Genomic DNA, 22,363 nt, shown 5'->3' on the forward strand with positions numbered 1-22,363 from the left:
GGCGAGGTCAGCGGCGGCACGGGCGGACAGGAGAAGGGAGAAGCGACAGCGGGACCGCCCGACAGCAGGGATACCATCAGCCCGGGGACGCACAGCGAGGGGCGGTGTCCGGGGTGGGCGCTGGGGAAGGGCAGGGCCGGGGGGCGGAGGGCGGGAGGCTGATAAACCCCCGGTTCGCCCCACCCGGAAGGGCGGGATGAGCTCGAGGCGCAGGTAGCGGCTGGAGCTCTGCGGGAAGTCTCCGCTGCTTTCCAGCCGTCCCGCATGGAGACCCGGCTCCTGCTCGGGGCGCTGCTGTGCGCCTGGCTGCCGTCGGGTGAGCTCCCGCCGGGCAGGGCGCGGGGATGAGGTGGGATGGGATGGGAGAGAGGACAGGGCAGTCCTGGCCGTCGCTAACCTACCGCCTTTGCCTTCCAGCCTTGTCTCCATGGGGCGCCTGGGCGCAGCTCCCTGCCGACGGGGATGTGCCGCTCCGCAGGTAAGAGCCGGCCAGGGCACAGCGGGGCTCCTTCCCCGCCGCGGTGATGCGCGGCGGGAGGGCCGGGCCGGGTGGGCTGCCCGGGCCGAGCCAACCCTACCTTGTTCTCTGCCCGCAGCCGAGGCAGCGCCGGGGGACCTCGGACAGGAGAGGACCTCTCCGCGGCGATGCAGGTATGGGGGGAGAGCAGGGCGCTGTGATGGGGCAGCTGGCGGGCACGGCAGTGCCGGGAGCTGCGGCACCTCCTCGGAGAGGCTGGGATGTGCAGCTGGGATGTGCAGCTTCCCTCCGAGGAGCCTCGGGAGGAGAGCATCGACCGCGATGCGACCAGGGCTGATGAGGTGATGCGGTGCCGTCGCTCGTGGCCCCAGGTGGTGGCAGGTTTGCCCGGCGAGACCCTTCTGAGGGGGCAGGTGGCGTCGGATCGAGGGATGGCTGTGCTGGCTGTCTTCAGGATAACGTGCTTCTCAAATCTTGCTTGCATACGTCTGTACATTACTGCGATACCATCAATATTTCTGGTGACTGTTCTTTGTAATTCTTAAAGACTTGTCCTCGAATGTGTATTTTATCCCACTCACGAGGAGTGTAATTTATGAATGAAAGAAAACTTGGGGTTTGAAGTGTTTAAGCAGTGAGGAAAAACTGTATGGGTGTATCTAGAGCTTCAGCTCCTTCAGAAAGCTATTTGTTGTACGAAGCATCCTTGCTCAAGGGAAAGCTGAGGTCTGGTCTGGCTCATCCAGCAACAATTGCTTTGTGGGAGCCTTTTTGCTTCTCAGTAAAAGTAAGTGAGCTGGCAGTATCAGATCACTACAGCTCAGCACTCAGGTTTTTGGATGTGGTTTATCTTGGCAACTCCACTATATCACTCATGGCACGTTGCTGAAATGTAATTAGGGTGTGTGGTTCCTGCTCCCTTGTTTGAGGGTGGGAAAAGGAAAGTTTGCTTTGTTGTCCTTGTTTGTGACTCCACAGAGGAGTTGCCTTTCTTTCTGCTTTCTTCCTGCTCTTTCTGGGAAAAGTTCAGCAAAGAAAAAAATGTCACATAACTGCAAACAGGTAATGAAATCAACCACCAATAACAGCAAATGCTCATAGATTGAGGTTCTCCCCCTAAGAACTCAAAAAATAGCAATAGACTCTTTGTTTCCTTCTGTGTTAGCCTACTGAGCAGGAGTCTTCAGTAAGAAATATGTTTGGGTGACTGGAAAAAGAAAAAAGAACTATTGCACTCTTGAGTAGAGTGACTGTACTTTTTACTTCACAGTGGAGTTTTTGATAATGTTGTAGTGAGCAAATATGAAGCAATGAACTTAACTAAAACTGGTAAATTTACTGATAGACTCTGAAGCGATTTTGAAATTTCTTGGTTATAGCTGCTGATTTATTTGTTCTTTCTGAAAGGAGTCTGGAATGGCAATTTATAACACCTCATCTACTACAATGTCCTTGTCTCGGAACAGGAGACTTCACAGTATGAAATGTGGACCATCCAGTAAGTTATTTATGTTTCCACGTGAAATCTCTTGAACTTTATTTTCTGCATAATTTAATTATTTTTTAGAAAGAAAAAACCCTAAAATAACTAATACAGGTCTTTGTGGTAAAGGAGGCCTGTTCTTATCAACCTCTAAGATCCATAGGAGTGGGATAATTTGTTATGGGGTTTAACGTAGCTTTAAGTTTACACCTGGTTCTGGTTTGATCATTTGAAAGACTGTCTCTAACTGCAGTTTTTCTAATAAAAAGCTTTTACTAGGGAAATCTGCTCTTGTAGTGATATACCTAAAAAGGTGGATTGCTGCTGGGTGCCATTAAATTGTCTGCCCTGTACCTTTCCTGTGCTTGGAGGTTTTTTGTTTGCTATGTTTTTGCTGAGGTGATCTGTGGATGCTCTTCATGTGTATGGGTTAGCAAGATAGGGTGCCTTAGCCACCAGCTTGCAGTGGTGGGTATTTTCTTGAGGAATGTGTGTGTTGGTTTTTTGATTTGCCTTATTTTCACAAATGAAGTGGACAGGCTTAAAATATTTTTGCTGAAGGGTAAAGATCCTCTGTGTTAACTTTACAGAAAGGTCCATGTTATGCTTGTTCTGTACAGAGGAGAAGTATGAGGCAAAATAATTCCCAGTAATTTTAGTTAGTGATACAAAACCTCTAGTTTCTCTTCAGTTAGCCTGATGGATTGCACTGGATGTGGGACCAACCTGATAGTGAATAGTGTGGATTTGTACCCCATAACTTTATAGCACAAAAGGCAAGATGTGTGGAATGTGTAATCACTCATCAATTGTGATTAGGGTTGTGTCATCTCCAGAAGCTTTTAATATCTTTAATACACACTATTTTCAGAAGCTTTTGAGAAGTGTGCAACTAGATGTGGAGGAACAGTGCAAAAGTTTAGAGAAACATAGTATTGCTCAAATAAGAACTATTACTTATGAATCTCTCTCCATTATATGAAAAAGTCATATATGTTGCATATGATAAAGTTGCTTTACAAATATAGCACTCTATACTAGTAAAACTCCCTCTCTTTTTGAGGGTTGCATTGACTTACTGACCAAGAAGTACTTATGATTTCATTTTTTTTAAACTAAATAAAGCAACTTACAAAGAGAAGATAAGCAAATCATTCTGAGAAATTTGCTGCCATAATAATTATTTGTTTCCCTGAGTTTATTTTTTTTCTAGTCAAAGCTCCTTTAACGGGACTAGTGGATTTCATTTTTTGCTTCAAAGCAACCAGCTGGGAAAAAAAAACTTGTAAGATATGTTGTGTTACTGTTCAAGTGTGCAATAAAACACAAGTACATAAACCCTTTGCAAGATTTCTATTAAAAAACCCTTGCAAAGGTTTACGTGCAAGTTTATTGCCTCTTAAATAGGCCTAATATTTAAGAAAGGGGAGAAAAAATTAGAACGAGGGAGAATGAAATGGGTAGAAAATTTCTCATGCTAACTCATCACATGTCTAAACTTCTAAAGGAGGATGCAGTTACAATGGCAAAAATAGATTTCATTGCTCTCTGCAGATGTAATAGTACAACCTTTCTGGTTTTTTCTACCTGATATTTCTATGAGGCAAAAATATTACATATGGATTTTCCATTTCTGATGTACTTGCTTTGGAAAGACAATGTTGTTGAAGACATGCTTTAAAAGTTATTAATGATTGCTCATACTTGAAGGCAAATAAAATTAGTCTTATTAAACTTTTTAAACAGTGTAATACCCAGCCCTGGAACTTTCCTTTTTAAATTCCAGTAAACTCTGTGTGGGAAATGGAATCCATTGTTGTCTGTATGTGAAAGACATATTGAAAAACAAAACAAAAGAATAACCTGATCTGCTTCATACAAGAGTTTTTTTTGCTATCATGCTCCAAATACTTAGAAAAATAGTTTCATTTTGGCCTCTCCAATTTGAAGAGATGCAAGCTGCTATAAATCTGCCCAAGGACTGGGATTTGCACCCATTTGAGGGTATATGAAATAGTAAAGCTTTTTTTTGTTAAAAAAACAACTCACCAAACACCAAAAAAAAAAACAGAACAAGAAACAATTCCAAAAAAACTGCTCTCCCTAGTTTAGCAATGTCTCTAAGAAAATAATCTTTGAAATAAAACTATGGTAGAATGAAATATAAGTTCATTATAATCACAGGCAATTCATGTTGCAAGAATATTTTTTTCTTGCTTTTAGTTGCTCTATGGAGATAAACCAACATGTTTTATGTGGAATGAGTGCATGACTTGTGCAATAGATCTCTTTACCTTGGTGTAATATTAGTCAACTGAAAGCAGTTCAGAAAGCGAGGTCATGTCTTATCTGTCAGTTAAACAAAAAAGTTGCTACAGCACAAACAAATGCCAAGAGATAAATTCTTGTGTTAGTTTCTTCTGCCTAGGGAGCATGGCATTTAAAATGTTTATCATAATAGTTGACAAAGCTAACACATGGTTTACATAGCTTTTAAACTTTTAACTTCTTTTGGCACAAATCTGTTTTTCATGTAAAATTAAAAAAACAGTAAATGAAGTGAAAAAACCAAGCCCCAAACAGAAAACTGCAGAGCTAATATGTAAGCATATAAAGAACCTGGGACAGGCAAAACAAATTATTTGTGGAAGTATTCGAACTACTGCTGAAAATTTATAATATGTTTTATAATTTATAATATGCCAAATTTCTTGTGTCGAAATGCTGTAGCAGGCACGAGTCACTGTTACTATAGAAGATACTTGTCCCTTAAAATGTGTACTTGAAGACTGATTTGAGGAGATGCCCACGAGCAGAACATCTGCAGCTAACTGGAAGGCTCTTGGAACTGAAGGGTTAAAATAGCATCCTACTCATTCACCTCAGAATCCCGAAGAAAATTTTAGATCCTAGCGTGGCCCAGGGCTGTATTGCATCCTGTGGAAGCATGTGCCATCTGCCTACCATTGAAGGCAGATCCTTTCACAGACTATGAAGTTGAAAGGCAAAAGATAATGCAAGAAATACTTGCTCTGTTATTTCTCCACAGTCAAAGGCAGTGGAAAACTCTCAATAAAAGATTGCACCTAGAGAAAGTGTGTGATGGAAATTATGCAGAGTTACAAAATATAAAATTTAAAGAATGTTGACAGCAAAAATTTAAATAATCCATTTTAAGCTTAACTTTACTTTTTTTTAATGTGTGATCTAGGTCTAATGTAAGCTTCTTGAAAATTCTTATCCTGATCTGCTTTTCTTTTTCACTTTTCCATTTCAGAATAAAATTTAATTTTTAATTAATTGATCATTTTAGTACTTTTACCTTTAGACAAACCTCCCTCCTACACTTGCATGGAATTTTAAAATATGTCATTTTTTAAAGAATCCTAAAAAATATTTCTTATTCTATTTTTGTCTATTTCTGTAAATGACTCTCTGGGACTCTAAAACTGTTTGGGTCCAAGTTGGTGTATAGGCACAATCATATGAACTGAGGGCACAGGTTGGACCTTGTATTTACCTTACTTAAGTAAAACTTTATCACTTTCAGATCTCTAAATTAGTCTTTCATACTTAAACTTTTCTGTCCAAGTGAATCTAGTAATCGATATCCTGAGAAGAAACCTGTCTCTGTTGCTTTGCATTAAACTATTTTTTTCATGCCATGTCTTAAAAAACAATAACAAAATACAGAATTTCAACACTAGTAAGTACTTAATGTTTTACAGAAAAATAACCTATAGGAAAGTCCACCTCAGCCACAGCTCTTCAAGAATTAGGTGTGCTGGTGATAATGGTGTATTACAGTGAGGTCAAAACTGAGTTGGAGCATCTGTATTCATGTGATGGTTAAAGCAAAATCAACTATTTCAAAGTTGATGTGCATGGTAATCTCAGTAGTCAGTTGTGTTCTTGAATGAATGTGCAATAGATGTCTCTTTGATTTAGTATCTTAACTTTTGTGTGGAATACATATACATGCTTGCTTTGCAGTTGGATCTTTGTGCTCTGAGGGGTGAAAGTGGTTCTTTAGTGACTGTATCTCACTTCATGCTGAAGGGCTTCACACTATATAAATTACTTTGAGCTGTACTTATTTTATTCTTCATAGACATTAGATCAGAAGAATAAATCATGGATAAGCAAGCCAGGATGTAGAGTTTGTTTGCATAAATTCAAGGGATCTTAAGCACTCATTAGAGAGGAATTAATGCAAGAAAGTAAAATAAAATGTGTGCACAATATCATAGATGCAATATATATCTATAATACTATTTCAAAGTGTGCTTTGATGAAGATGCAGGATGACTTTGAACAGTTATTCTGATGCTCCTAAAGCATGTCTCTTTAGAGAACATAAGCAGTAGTCACTTGTGTGAAGGTGGACACTGATCTCCAGAAACCCTTGCAGTCAAGTGCAAACAGCCTAGATTACAGTCGCACTTTTTCAAAGGGTCTGATAAATAATGGGTTTGAGGCCCTGCTACTGCTTCTAGAGTGGCAGCACTGACCTCAAGGCTCTTACTGCCTGACACTGAAGAATTTAAAAGGGGGATGAACTGAAAAGGAGGTTCATGCACCCAAAGGACTAAAATAACCCTATGTGCATATTGTATGGGATTGCAGCCTATTCAGTAATTACCTGATGGTTAGGATATTTAAGCTGTGAGAACAGAGAAGAACTCTGACCTGTGTTACGAGGTGATCCCGAGTCTTCACCCTGCTCAATAAAAAGGGAATTTGGGATGAGTAGCTTCATGACTGCAGTGGTCAAATTCTGCAGGTTGTAGTGGCAACAGGTTAGAAATCCCTTAATTACCTATGTGAGTCAAATCATATTACTTAGACCTACCATTTTCTGCTAGAAAAGTCTCACAAGTTTTCAGTTTCAGATTCCAACCCAGTGCACTCAACTGGCATAATGTCGAAGGGGAAAGAGGAGCTGAGAACTTTTTAGTAGGTGTCGCTTTCAGGTAAATGAAAGACACAATATTCTTCCATAACTTTTCCCAGTTCTAGTTTTCATTTAGTCTTGATGTTTTTTTCCTTTTCTGCAGCTATTAAAATGTGTCTCACGTCTCTGGGGCAGACATGACATAACTTTTCCATAAACTTTTCCATTTGGCATGGTCATATGGGTTAGCTTATTTAGGGAGCTTATATTCCTTTAATGACGAAGATCAGAATTTGTTCCCGATATCCTATGAAGTATTTGTGTTAATTGAGTGGAGTTATATGATTAAAGGAGGCCACTTTGTTTACAGTAGTAGGAGCACTAAATGTGATCTGAAACAATGCTGCTTTTCTCAGTACATGTCTAAGGATAACTATTATTTGCACACACAGCTCTTCTATGCAATGTAAGGAAACATACTTTACAGTGATGTAAACAGGGATAGAAAGAAATACAAGAGCTATGATTATTATATTTTCTTAGAATCTTACATACTCAGAAGAAAACTTTGTAAAGAAGAAAACACTCATCACTGAGTCATTTCACCTCCAATTCAGATTTAACTCCCTTTCTCTCTAAAAGAGAGCCTGGGAGATCCTTCCTGATGACAACAAGGGCCCCCAGGCCAGCTGACTGTGTTCACAATCTGAATATACATGGCTTGAAGTAGGTTACCTGAGCCACACTTAGAGGGGAATCATTCAACCTGAAACATCAAAAGGGGACTAACTTCCTCTACAGCCAAGAGGAACATGACTTGCAGTCTAATTGCACATTATTGTAACTGGGCAGGCAATAGGGCAGAATCTTAGAGAAGCAAAGAATGGAGGCCTGAGCTCTGGTTACTCAAGTCTCACAATTCTCAAGATGAAAGAGCAGAATGTCTGCCTCTCTTGACATGAGGAACAAGGCTTTTGCATTATTGACAAGACTGGTCACTGTGAGTATGTAAATGAGACTGCTCAGTCAGAGTAAGTAGGAACCTGTCTACATGCTGCTTGCATTAGTTTTTATTGAACTCAGGCTGACCAGGCAGGCAAAGGAGCATTGCCTTTTACTTTGTCTACCTGCTTTGTTCTTTTCAGCATGGCTTCTATTTTTTTCTTTTTTTTTTTTTTCCCCCAGTGTATATGTGGGGTGCATGTTGAAAACAAAGGTATTAAAATTAATTGTTTGGATATTTTCAAAGTCTTCAAATAACTAATTAGTATTTATAAGGTGATTGCAAATGGAAATAGCACTAATAAAACATACTGTCAAATTTTGTTGGAACTTAGTAAGGGTTCTGTAAACTTGTAACTGAAAATAGTATTTTGTAAAAATCACATGGCTTTAAGTAGATGAACGCGTAAACTTTTTTCTTTCATTATATTTTGCTGTAATATTCTTGATGTCTTCCTCATTCTAACATTATGGTATTTAGCATGGCGTAACAATAATGTCTTGAAATTGGAAGAGAGCAGGTTTAGATGAGATATTAGGAGGAAATTCTTTACTGTGAGGATGGTGAGGCACTGGAACAGGTTGCCCAGGGAAGTTGTGGATGCCCCATCCCTGGAAGTGTTCAAGGCCAGGCTGGATGGGGCTTTGAGTGACCTGGTCTAGTGCAAGGTGTGCCTACCCATGGCAGGGGGATTGGAATAGATGATCTTAAAGGTCCCTTCTAATGCAAACCATTCTATGGTTTAATGATTATTTTTCAAGAATGATGTGTTTATAAAGATAAAGAAAAGAAGGCTGAGTCTTTAGTTTGTTTCTTCCTGAAACAGTTTCTTCTGAGCAACTTGTCTGCAGCAAATGCAATCTCAGTTTGTGTTCTAAGGTGCAAAAATTGCATAATTATATAATAGGCAATTATTAAAATTCAAATACTCTCCTAAAAAAACTTTATAGGAACAAGTATTAGCAAAATAAGTGAATAGATCACAATTGTTAAAAAAAGATTCAAGCACAAAGTTTGAATTTAGTAGCAAGAAACTTTATTTCTGCTTGTGCACATCTTTCTTTAAACTGTGAAAACTTGTTTGGTCATATTTTGATGAGGATCTTCCCAGGGAAAATAAAAAACCCAGCACCTCCCTGCCCCAAGCCCAAACCTGTCAAGTTGCAAGTCATGGATCTGTGTCTTTATGGAAAGTGTTTGTGGTTTGTACAGTTACAAGCTGAAAGATAGAAGGAGGACAGGCAGGTGAAAAATATACAACTGGCATCTGAACATTTGTATTTCTAATGTATTGTATTTGCTCTCATCCTGGCAGAGCTTACCCATAGGGTATTACTGGTATAAGTAAGGATATAGGCACTGTGCTTTTTTTTGTGCAGTATTTGTTCACTTCATCTATTCATTACTTAGGGGACTGAAAACAGGTCAGACTAACACATGGAACAGTCATTTTGATTTGGCTTCTCTACATCTGTAATGTATTTGCTAAACTGACTGTATGTTTTGAGGTGAAGCTTTCACAGTATTTTTCCTTTTCGTGGAGGCCAGTTGGATTCTCCAGGACCCTTCAATGCTAAGTCAACCTCTCCTGTCATTCATGTAGTGAATTTCAGCTTTGGTGAAAGCACTGGGTCTTAAGAAAATTATCATAATTTATTTTTATTATGCCTTGTTTTCTTTCCACTCAGATTCACTTACATGTTTTAATGGAGGTGAGTGTGTCTACATGGAGCTGTGCAACTGCAGTCGATTTAATGCAACTGGACCGAGATGCCAGACAGGTGTGTAAAAAGAGAAAACTAACTGCAATTCTGAGGTTGTACTTGGGTTCCCACAACTACAAGAATGACTGCCCTCTGCCTAAAGGTTCCTTTGTGCTCTAGTGTTTTTCCCTCTGATTCTTCTAAGTGATAACATTTCACAGCACGCCACATATACTGTGCCATGTCAACTAGAGTGTGAATAAAAAAAACCAACCCACTGCTATGTCTAAAGTGACTCTCCTTTTGTTAGTGTATAACACAGGTGCTGAAAGAGATCATATATGCAGAACATGGGGCCAGTATAATTTTGAAACTTTTGATGGACTCTATTATTATTTTTCTGGGAAATCTTCATACGCACTTGTGAGACATGCTGAAGTAGATGAACAGAGCTTTTCCATACAGGTAGGGAACCATGCTTCTACATTCCTTTTATGTTATTGGACATGCTAAGAGATTAAAAATTACTTGAGATGATACTATGGGGTTGTAGAATATAAGATAGATGTAATTCTACCGTGTTGTGGGCTGCCAGTTACCACAGCACAAAATATAAACGACTGGAATAAAACTGATGTATGTGCTTCCAAAGCTTGTTTTGTTTGCACAAAGCTGTGAAGAGACCACAGCTATGAAAACATCACTCAGTTTTTTGTGCTAGAGTGGGACCAAACTACTTGTTCACAGCTGAGTGTGGGATTGGGGGTATTAGTTGTGTGACATGTGGATTACAAAGAATTTGATTAAAAACTTGGCTTTGACGCTAGTGTTTTTATTTGGCAGGTGAATAATGATCCTGAATGCCATTCTTCTCCATATTCCTGCAAAAGGTCCATTAGTTTATTCTTTTCTGGAGATGAACAGATAAAGATGAGCAGTGAAGTCACCTATAAAGGCTTTGGGTAATTCCAGTCATGTTTCTGATGTTCTAGTTACATTAGAATTAATGTCATGGTAACATTTTGATAGCGAAGATGTAAACTTATTTGTATTTGTTGATAGCTTGAAAAAGTATCCAGACCACAGGTGCAATAATTACTCCCCATCTACAGAGTAGTGTCTGAGGAAGGTGATATATATTGGTGTTATATAGTATTAAGAAGTATAACCATTGACATTCATGCTTTGATTTTTGCTGTTATTTGCAACTTCATTTGGTTTAGTGGAGTTAGTCAGTATTTACGTTAGGAATTTTCAGATGCATGAGGAAGTCATTACATCAGCAAATAATTTATTTTTAATGGTTATATTTTCTAATGTAATGTTGTTTTTGATTCTGTGTCATTTCAGAGTACGATTACCTTATATTATTGGAAACTTACACATCCAGAAACTAGCTGGATACTTCCTAGTCAGGCACCAGTATGCCTTTACTCTGGCATGGGATGGTACATCTGCAGTGTATATCAAAATGGCACCAGAGTACTTGGGCAAAACACATGGACTCTGTGGAAACAATAATGCTATTCTGCAGGATGACCTTGAAACTAGTTATGGTGAGTATTTAAGATGCTTCCTGTTGTATAATATGTGGGTTTTTTTTTTCAGGTGAAATAAATGTTTCTTTGCTTAGTTTTTAATTATAATGCTAAGTAAATTTAGGATGAACAACTTTTGTAATGGAAAATACAATGTGGAAATACTTCTGGTAGATTATACTGTTAGTGAAGGGGACCAGTTTCAATACAGTTGAGGCTCTGGGGAGGAATATCTTAAAAAAGCTGCCTTGCTCAATTACCTGCAATGGCATTTGTACTTCAGTTTCCTGGGACCTGAAAGGTAAAATCTGGTTTTAAATGTTCGCTGTTCTCTTAGCAATTGTGCAGCCTGTGGAAGCCTGAGATACTGCTATTGGAAATAAATCAAGAATTACTTAATCAAATAAATGAAAACTGTCAAATTGTGTTTGATCTGGCATTTCATTTATGGTAACACTCAGAATTGACTAGTGATCCTTCATTATTAACTTCAGACACTTCCAAAAGTCTTGACTTTCAGTAAGTACTGAGTGAAGACCTCAATAAAATAAACAGGGAAAGAAAAACAGGTCTCTTGAAAGGTATTTCAAGTTAGGCTATAAATACTTCTGGAAATCATTTTTGGGCTGTTTAGCTCTTTGCTCCCCTCTAACACTAGGGTATTTCTGTAGAGTACTACTCCAAAACTCGGGGTAGATGTGGGTAATCCAAGCAGTAATCAGTGCCACCACTTGTCCATGATGGATGATAGTAATAATGATTAGCTAGTTTCACTCTAGCATGGGCATTTCTACTTATGTGAAAGTGTCACACCCTGCTTGGCTAATGCAGACAATCATTTTGAACTGTTGCAGTGACCCATGAATGCCTCATCTTTCTTCGGTTTTACACTCTCTTAGGAGCTTCATATAAAATAGAAACATAGACCTATATATATATATATATATATATATATATATATATAGTTTATTAAAGCTCTTTTTTTTTTTTTCAATTAATGGACTAAGGGAGGCACAGCCCTCCTCACTTAAGGCCCTTTCTTACCAAATTGCCTGAGTATGCTGCCTTCTGCTATTCTAAAACCCCTTCTGTAGTTCCTTTTAAAAGTATTTTTTGCTTCTTGGAAGTACCAGATCGATTTTTAACTGATTAATTTAGTAGTAGGAAGGGTTGTGTGTTCTCTTCTTAATGTGTTTTGATTATTGAGATGTTTCCCTGGGAAATCCTATAGAAACGCTATTGTTCTTCCAAGTCACTGTGTGACTGTATGTGTGTGTCTTGTTTAGGAAAACTGACAGATGATGTAACTGAATTTGTAGAGAGTTGGCAGGAAAATCCTCCACAAGGAACACCCAACTGGGATAAATCTCTTCTCAATGAACCACCGTGCCTGACACAAACCCATGAATCTCTACAGGTTTGGATCAACACAAAACCATTATTACAATAGTTGGTGATTCTAATTAGAGCAAGAGTTTGACTTAATGCTTTGAAGGAGACTAGAAATATTCAATCTCACTGGAAATATTCAAAACTCTTTGGAGAAATGAATTAAAGTGATTGCTGCAGTAGATCTTCTCATCATCTCATCCTGCCTCCCCCCTTTTCTTCTGTATTTCTTGATCTTTTCAAATATTATATTGTCCGCATAGCAGCCAATAGAAGTGTTTGAATATGGAGCTAAATGAGTGAAAAGTTGTAAAACAGAGTTGTGTTTTAGAACTAGTTCCCATTCCTTCCCTTAGGAAACATAGAAAGAAGCAGGGATGCAAAACTAGAATGAGAGCACAGTTAATTTGTCAGTGTTTAAAAATGAATTATTGTTGCTTTTGTCCATAACGCTGAAGTAATTTTTCCTTTTAAGTAGTATTTCCAGGATATAACCCTTAAATGAAGTGCTTTGAAACTAAAGCTGATGACAAGCATGGTTTATTTCTGTTACCTGTTACTGTGTAATTTAATTAAAATGAAGACCTTTTTCAGGTTATTTTGGCTTAGTTGTAGTTCCCTTGGGGAAGGAATATGTTTTACTATCACTGGTATGATACTGGTTATGGATACTCTGGCATGTAGAGCAATATGTTACTAGACACTGCTTCTAGCTGGTGAGAGGAAAGTGATTCCTAGTCAGAGATGTCTGTTCTGATTTTCCATAGTATTCTATTATATTCAACTTATGTTTATTTTTTAAAAACTTCACAACAGCTGTCTCTTTCATTTCAGAGGACATATGCTCTGTGTAATATCCTGTTACATCCCCCATTTAAACAATGTCATGAATATGTGAGTCCTCTTTCTTTTATGGCAAGCTGCACAAATGATCTTTGCATGTAAGTGAATGTTTTGGTAACAAAGCTGTTATAAAAAAAAAAGTCCTTGTATCATGAGAATGAATTGTAAATGTTAGCGAGACTGATTTGTGTCTTTTTCTGCATATTTGTTTCTGTCTAACATTATTATTTTGTCTTTGCTCGTTTGTTCTAGTTTTACTGCAGTGGAACACTGTGGAGTTGTTCCTATTTTCTTTGGTATAAGGGTGACCAAAGTCAGGCTGTGATATCTTCATAATTTGTTAATGTATCTCCTGTGAATATGGCATCTGTTTTGATTCTGAGTGTGCAACATCCTTAGTATTAGTATAGTATTACTATAATGAAAAGTAATAGTGAAAAGGTCATTTTGGTATCTACAAGCTGTATGGTAGCCACTGTAAAGAGAAATTTGATTACTATTTGAACTTATGCTAACATATCACAACCTGCTATGCTCCTTGTCCAAGCAATTTTTACCAGTTAAATCAACAGGCAGGACAGAAGGTAATTTCCATTTGCAGTACCACTGTGACTCACTGGTGGAAATCTTACACTTTCTTGTGAGTTTTCTGCAGTGTTAGCCCTTTTGTAAAACTCAAGAGCTTTATTCAAGTCTGTTAATACTGCTGTAGGTCTGTCTTCCATGGATTTATTCAAGAAATTAGTGTGAGGTCTCAAATATATTGATATTCCTATTGATGATCTGTCTTCAAGTGTGGCAGAATGTCTAATCCATTAAAGACTTTTAACCTAGACCAGCAGCACAGTACAATTTTAAAGCAGGTTCAAACAAGACGGTTGTATGCAATGCAGGAGCATTCATGAGGTTTTGATTGCGTGTTTGAATGTAGGTAGAAAATAATACGCCAGTTTTTATTTGTGTAAGGTCAGCAGCTGATAATGCAACTTGGTGTCGAGCACTAACTGAATATGCCAGAGCATGTGCCCAAGCAGGAAAGCCACTTCATGGATGGCGTGTGCACTTTGAGCAGTGTGGTATGTAGATGCTTTCATACTTGGAAGTGCTGCTTATTAGCTGCATTTTGAAAAGGATGCTCTTCATAGTTTTACTTCATTGTCCTTCCTCCTAGTTTGGATTCCTATAGCTCTTAATGAAACTGTTGAGTGAATGAAACTCACTTCAAGGCTACATAAATGAGATGGGATTTCTCTTTCATGTGTATAATTTTTACTGAATGTATTTAAAGTACTAAGCTTATTCCAAGGTGATTTAAGAGCCTTCTTACTAAATGAGATATTTTTAAAGATTAACCATTTTTATTTTCATAGAGCTACTCTTTCAAATGTCTGAATCTTCGTGGCTTTCTCATATGTGTATCATGAGTCTTAAAAATAAATTTAAATTACACTTGCATAAGTCTTCATTATATAAGTTATCTAAAGTTTGAAAGAGATTGTCTAATTTGTTCACCTACCTGTAATACAGGATCCAAACTGCTTTGTCATCCTGGACAGATTTCCCCTCTGGTTCCAAAAATCTCTGTTAATGGATGTTCTGACTGTGATGGTCTGAGTAGTTGAATAGCTCTGCTGTGAGAAAATTTCTGAGTCTCTCTTGGTGTAATTTAAGATTATTCCTTCTTAAAGCACCTTTAATAGACAAAATGTGAATATATATAAATATGTATCAATTCCGTGTGTGTGTTATGAAAGCCATTTTTCTAGACAACAGATACTCGATTGACTTGCCAAAAAGTAAATACCTGAAAGAAACATGAGCGATCTATTTAAACCCTGAGGCATTACCACAATATCTTTTCTCTACCTGTTTCTATTTTTTAGTCATTACCTGTGCTGAACCCTTGACCTACAATGAATGCATCAACTGCTGCCCTGTTTCATGTCATCAGCAATCACAGTGCATTGACAGTGAGCTTTCCTGTGTTGATGGATGCTACTGTCCAGATGGTAAGTTTTGCTTCTCAAATACGTATTGTTTAATTCCATATAACTTTGAGGTTGTTCTTCCCCAAGTTTACATCTCTATATGGCCTGACTAGATTAAAGCATTCCCAGGAGCTCTTTAGAAATGAGGTGCTAATGGTGTGTGGATGAGTGACCTTAATTTCCTTACTGATGACAACCTTTTCCTCCTTCTAACAAGTAGCAAGAGATTTCAGCACAGATGCACATCCTAGCTGTACAGACCACGATTTGAATGAAAAATGGTGTTTGCTCTGTTGTTATAGGACAGCCATCCTCCTGATTGTGGTGGTTGCTGCTTGGTTTTTGAGGAGAGGGAAGATTATTTTCGTGGGTTGGGTTTTGGGTTTTGTGTTTGTTTTGTTTGCTTGTTGCTTTTTTGGTTTTTTTCTGCATTTTTTTTTCTGCATTTTTTTTCCTGGAGACTGCCTGCAAGGTTACAGAGCTTAGGAGAGCTCAAAAACATGCCATGAGTAAAACTCGTTCATGTGGCCATAAACTGGTTTTCATACTGAGGTTCTTACACTGTTCTATGGTTCTGGCAAGTGATGTATTTACAGTGTGGCTTATAGCAAAACTTTACCCTCATCACCAAAATAGACGTCGATGTCCAGTTTTCCTCTAGTTACTGATTTCTCTTGGGTACATATTTCTATATAAAAGAGGATAGAGGAAGTTATGCCATGGATCTTCAAGTCATGCCTCTTATATGTACCCTGATTATTTATAAGTTTAATCATCTTTATTATTTATTGATCATTTTACCTTTTATGGGTTGTAAAGGCTTTTAGCTTCTGGCTCTCTAATAACAAAATAATAAACCAACCAGAAAACACCAAAGCAAAAACCTATTTCAGCAAAATAAGGACCAAAGAGTACCTTAAAATGGGCAAAGATTTGTAAATGTGTTTAAAAAATAAACCAAAGGTACTCAAAGAAGTGTAGCTTGTGTATTTAGTTTTGTTTTTTTTCGTGTGTGTGGTTTCCTCCCCCCCCCAGTATTAAATATTTGTTATTCATACTATATTTAGTGTATCTCAGGCAATTTAGTGATTTGATATATGTAATATAATTTATTTAATAAAATTCAAATGCACTTTTTTTGGTGACAATTACTAACTACGAGTCTAGAGTATATTAGCATACAAGACTATTTGTGTTGTTCTTGAATATACTTAGTAATGCTCTGTCAGTCATTTGTAGGGGTATTTCTCTTTTTTTTTCTTGTTGTTTTATTTATTCTAGGCTTAATTTATGAAAACGAATTGTGTGTCAAACCTATGGACTGTCCTTGTGACTACCATGGAAGTTTCTTTGAAATGGGTTCGGTGGTTTATGAGGAATGTAATAACTGGTGAGTAGTTTTGCTTTTTATGCTGTGGACTTCATCCTTTCGTGGTCATAAGACACAACTTCTTCAAGGCCTATTTCAGTTGGACATAACAAGCCTAATGTAAATGTGACACTAAGCTGATGTTTTTGAGAATTCCTAAGGTAATTTTATACATTTGAAAGAAATCCATAGGAAGAGAAAGTGCCTTTTATTGGATCACCTTTATTGAAGAAAATGGATGAGCTTGCAGATGCGCATCTTTTTTTCCACAAGAGTTCTACTTTTAAGTCATAGGATTCAAATTGCTTGTGTTTTTTCTTCTCAGTTTTATTACTCCTTAACTTTTTTAATGATTATTAAGGATCTAAAAATAAATGAAAGTGTTACTGGATGCACGGATGAAATTTCAGCTTATTGTATCTTCATGACAAGTTCTTGCCACAGCTTTCAGGCATTCTAATGACTGTGATATCTCTGTACCCTTTTGTAAGATGGAAGACACTTCATGCTCATTTCACAGAGAAGGAATCCAGGAAGAAGAACTGAGAGACAACTGTATATGTAATTCACAAAATAAAAGTATGAAACCTTTTTGTTTTGATTTCAGCACCTGCATTGGAGGAAAGTGGATCTGTACAAATCTTACATGTCCAGGTATGTGAAAGTCTCGAATACTTAACTTTTTGATAACTGAATTCTTCAGGTAAAACATGATGATATTTCACTTACATAATTTGCGTTTTATTTCTATCTACATATAAATGCATCTACAGACTAAGTAGATTAAATATTAAAATGGTCTGAATAGCAGGCATCTGCCTTTCAGCTTAGTGCAGCCCATACATCACCATAATGTCTCTGGTAGATGACACTAGCTGGTCATTTATTTTCTTCAACCAAATTTTCCACTGCAACCCTCACTTGACATCATTATGGCAAGTTTGATTTATTTTACTCAGTATTGCTGGCTTATCAGTTAACAGTGGGAGTGCTTAATGTTTCTGAAAATCAGTTTTAAGAGCCACAAATGAAATACCCACAATGTAAGGATTACACATATTTTTGCTTCTTCTTGGGGGAAGAGATGTTGAGGTATCCCAGCCAGGCATCAGGTACAAACCCCACTACAAAAGCAAGGATAAGGTTCAGCTGTTTAACTGTGTTCCTAGTGCCTGGTTGTAATATGAATATAATTTCATAAATTATAGAATATTATCACAGTCTATAAACCCTACAGCAGTAGTACCTGTTGAGAGTGCACTGTCTTTGCTGCATACTTAAATGCATTACTTATTGTGTTTGTCAGCTGAATGCTCGGTTTCAGGAGACACTCATTTCATGACCTTTGATGGGCGCAAATACACTTTCCAAGCTCCCTGCCAGTATATTCTAGCCAAGAGCCGTACATCTGGAGCATTTACTGTATCCTTGCAAAATGCTCCTTGTGGACAGGTAAGTCTTAGCATTTTCTTATAGTGTTTATGTCTTGAAGGGTCTATTATTTGGGGGAAAAAAGTATTAAAAAAAAAAAGTCAAGCATATAATAAATAGTAGCAACAACTTTCTGTAATGATGTAGTTGGACAGCAACAGAGCAGAGAAAGTCTCTACCTAAATTCTCATGTTTGCTTGGGATAATAGGGAAGATTATGCTAGTGTTCTGATTCACTGTTCACTGAGGTCATTCAATAGCATGTGGGGGTTCATGCAGCACACCCTGGATGATGACTTCTTTTCTTGAGCTTTCTGAGTACATCTTTTTGAACTTGCAGCCAGCACAAAGACTACTGCTTATTACTGCTTGAAGGAAGAATGACTTTATATCTTCAATATAGATTTCTTTTTTGTCTTTGTTCTTGCAACTTGAAATTTGCCTTTACTTATGTTGATATGAAAATGTTTGGTTAGGTTTTTGGGCAGCTTTCTCAGATTTGTTTATATAAATGCATTTGTCTTACTGTTGCTAAACTGGTAGCCTTTACAGTTGTTTTTAACCAAACATCCATGTGTATGTAGGTAGCTGATACTAGCAGTGCTACTAAAGGTGATATTAAGGGTACTCCTACTTTATATTTGAAGGTTTCTGGTACTGTACACAGAAATTGCCAAATGTTTAATCTGCCTTATATCCAAGACCTATTCTCTTTCCTTTGTTGTGTATGTGAATTTCTGAGCATGTATTATAAAACTATGTGTGAGGTATGGAACACTGGTAAGATTTTTGACTACATTTTCATTACAGTCTTGATAGGATGAAAAGCATAGTTGACTGAGTTAAGCCATTTTCTGGAATCAGGCTTTTCTCACTGGCTGAGTTCTACATGTGTTTGTAAGGGCAGAATTTGGCCCACATTTGTATTAGGGTCATGATGCCACTGTGGATGCCTACTTACTAAGTTGCTGGACTTGCAGTAGGGAAAAGATTTTGTATCTTGGCCAAATTTGTCTTCTGTCTCTAATGGTCTTCTGTAATGATTTTTACTTAGAAGCAACTGTGCAGGTATTTGAAGTGTATATTGCCTTAAACATAACATTGTAATTCTAGACCACCTACTTACTATATGTTAGGCCTATATTGTTACACAGTTCACATAAAATCAGATTTAGTGCTATTACTTTGTACTTCTGTGGAGGTAGCTACTTATGTTTCATTGTATTAATTTTCTTTTGTGTTCTAAATAAATATATGATCCTGCAAGTCCTTTTACATTAATGATTGCAGTCACTCTTCTCTGCAGCTTATATTGTTCATGCACTTGAGATTTCCTTGGGAAGAAAAATTGCTGTATAAGTTGTCATGCTACACTTTCTAAAGGCACATTGCACTAAATCCTACTTCTCTGTATGACAGAAAATACATTTAAGCAGAAAGAATTCTTATTAAAAGTGGCAGTGGCAAGTTTTTTATACTAGAAATTATGTATTTGCGATCCAGGTAAGAGATGGGAGACTGAGTGCAGGGAATCCCCTCATCTCAGTGATAAAAGTTGAGAGGCAAGAAAAATAGCTTAACTGGATAGAGACAAAATATATTTTACAATTAGATGATCCTCAAGTAAATGTCTCTTCTATGGTTCCTAGGAGAAGTGTAAAGACACCAGGTGAGATATGTGACAGGGCTTAGAAGTTACCACTGTTGAAAAAGTGGATTCCTGTGTTGCAAATACAGCTGCTTTAAAATGCTCTGATAGCCTCTAGCTGTTTGAGGTAGAAGCATTACAGTGGGGGCTGTGAAATGAGATCTTGGCAAGGACATGCACATTAAAAGAACTTCTGGGCTTTAACCTCTGCGTGCATTGTTCTTTGGATTGGGAAGAATCTAGTGATCCTGTATTTCCTGTTTATGGGAAGATTGAGAGTGTTTCAAGATACAATATATTCGGTTAGTGTTACAATTCCCCACTTCAGGTGCATATTTGGCTTAGCTTGTTTTTATTTTATTAATTCATTAATTCATTGTTTTTATTTTATTAATTCATTAATTCATTCTGGGCTAAATTTGGAGTCCTGAGGAGCTGATTAAGTTACTATCATTTAGAAGAAAAGAAATAAAAATAAGAACTTTGAAACAAAACATAAACATAGCCATAAATCTGTTCAGTCAGTGTCATATTCTCAGAATTTCGTGGAGTCCAAAAAGCTTGAGAAAGGTGGTTGTATATAGTGTAGCTGTACTATATCATTGAAGAAAAGCAAAGGAAATCTCCAGAGAAACACTCTGGGCAACTCTTTTATCAAATGAGAGTTGAGGCCTGAATGACTTCTTGCAGAAGCCCACAGTGAGGAACCTTCCAACCTGACCTGTTGAAAATCCCATCAATGAACAACAGAGGTCTGGAGCAAACACCTGTTGTGGTAATGGGCAGGGTATGAATATGTGTCTCATTCCTTGTGCTACAGAACAGTTATTCTGTGTGCAAAACAGACAGAATTGTGCCTTTTGGTTTAGTTGTTGTGATTACTTTTTGCTGGGGAAAGTGAAAATGGAGTTAGTTGGCTTTCTCCAGCACTGATGAGATTGCAAAGTGCTTTGTAGTAACTCCTGGTTTCTTCTTCACCCTGACTTAGCAACTCTGCTTAATGGTGTCTCTGTGTCAAAGTGATTTGTAGGTGAAAAAACAGATTCTCTTGGCTTTTACTATGTGTGGGGCTTCATACTTCACATAGCCTTTAACAAAGGTAACCTGATCAGTCCCTAATAGTTATAGGCCTTTACAAAGGTTTGAGTGAAGCATTCTGGATATCAACAGTCAGATGAGTGATCAGAGGATTATGTGATATGTTCCAGGGCTAACTTAGTTATCAGTGTACAAGTGGTAAGAGGGTAGTGAGAACAGTTTGTGTAGTATAAGGCAAGAATGTGGGGTTTTTTTCAGTGCAGCTATTCGAGTGTCTAATTATCAGCTAGCTGGTACCACTTGGCAGAAGAGTACTTTTCAGTTCCCCAGGCACCGTCCATTATCTTTTTTCCCATTTATAAAAATTAATGAATTGAAATGGGAAGCTAAAGGATTTGTAATGTGGAATCTCCTATTTCTTGATGGTTTGAGATTTTATGTACTTCTTTAAAAATGCCTTATCACTCTCATCTTATTCAAGCAGATTAAAAAATGTGGAAAGAAAATACCTGGGGAGATTTTAGCTTTCTGAATTACAAAGAATCCAGTCATCTGAAGCCTTAGAGCTGGTGACATAAACAGTCATCAGGCAACAAGTTATTTGAAAACGATGTGAAATTTTGTTTAGGCACTTTTTGGAAGGAGAATCAGTCAAATGATCAGCACAGCTTAACCTTATCTGAGTTTCAGGTGACAACTTTGCTGGCTTTGTAGTTTGTATGATGAGAAGGTCTTCTGAATATAGATTTTTTTTTTTTTAAAGTGTCTAGTGAGAGAAATGACCATTCCTGTGAAAACACCTGCTGAAAGCTGACAGGGGCAGTGCTGTGAAAGAAACAGTTCATTGGAACAGAGAACAATTGTCAGGCTGAATTTCTCCTTCAGTTTCAGCACGAAGGAATAATAAAGCTTTTGTTGATATCCTGTACTAATGTATATACTGTGGAGGGTTGTTTTCTTGGCTCTGGTCTCCTATGCATGTCACCTGCCATTCTTTTATCTTCAGCTTCTTAAAAAACCAACAGTGTCATCAATTTATAGCCATTGTTTCTGAATGAAATGCACAGAAACTTAATTTCTTAAGTAAAGAGGCAAGACAGCAAGATACACTACAAGGCTTGACTTCACAAGAGAGATGTCTGTCTTCACTGTCAGTCCAGGGAAACTGGTTAAGCTGATGAAATATCTCTAGTTATTTTTATAATTTGCTATTTTCATTTGCTTCATTTTATCATTTCAGCTGTTGGTGAAAGATCACTGTTGAATTAGTCTCTAGAGACAGGGAAATTCTGCATGTAGTTTTTAATCTTTGCATACTACTGTGTGTATTTATGTGTCCATGGTACTTGAAGAGCTGACAAATGATCTCTTTGCTAGTTCAGCATCTGTGAAATCCATGTGGTAGCGTTCAGAGATCCTTGCAGCTCTAGTAATGGTTTTCATCAAGCAGGGCAACATTTGCCCTGTATTAGACAAGTCCCAGTCAAAGTCAAGAGTTGAATAAAAGTGTAAATCCGTGAACTGAGCATTGTAATCTCTTTGCTCTGTGAATGGTGCT

The 22,363-nt window shown here is 37.7% G+C and overlaps 1 protein-coding gene across 1 annotated transcript in view; it reads left to right on the top strand.

Moving 5' to 3' along the window:
- The first annotated feature begins 264 nt into the window (after window positions 1-264).
- OTOG (otogelin) overlaps window positions 265-22,363 on the top strand; it is a 100,447-nt gene continuing 78,348 nt past the window's right edge. Inside the window, exons 1-15 of the mRNA XM_032691064.1 lie at window positions 265-316; window positions 418-478; window positions 597-651; window positions 1,886-1,976; window positions 9,547-9,639; window positions 9,872-10,026; window positions 10,405-10,523; window positions 10,912-11,117; window positions 12,386-12,516; window positions 13,323-13,429; window positions 14,298-14,407; window positions 15,215-15,340; window positions 16,601-16,709; window positions 17,296-17,342; window positions 17,995-18,140. Coding sequence (XP_032546955.1) covers window positions 265-316; window positions 418-478; window positions 597-651; window positions 1,886-1,976; window positions 9,547-9,639; window positions 9,872-10,026; window positions 10,405-10,523; window positions 10,912-11,117; window positions 12,386-12,516; window positions 13,323-13,429; window positions 14,298-14,407; window positions 15,215-15,340; window positions 16,601-16,709; window positions 17,296-17,342; window positions 17,995-18,140 — 1,608 coding nt within the window. The remainder of the gene's footprint in view (window positions 317-417; window positions 479-596; window positions 652-1,885; window positions 1,977-9,546; window positions 9,640-9,871; window positions 10,027-10,404; window positions 10,524-10,911; window positions 11,118-12,385; window positions 12,517-13,322; window positions 13,430-14,297; window positions 14,408-15,214; window positions 15,341-16,600; window positions 16,710-17,295; window positions 17,343-17,994; window positions 18,141-22,363) is intronic.

Source organism: Chiroxiphia lanceolata, chromosome 6 (assembly GCF_009829145.1).
Source record: "Chiroxiphia lanceolata isolate bChiLan1 chromosome 6, bChiLan1.pri, whole genome shotgun sequence".
Lineage (NCBI taxonomy): Eukaryota > Metazoa > Chordata > Aves > Passeriformes > Pipridae > Chiroxiphia > Chiroxiphia lanceolata.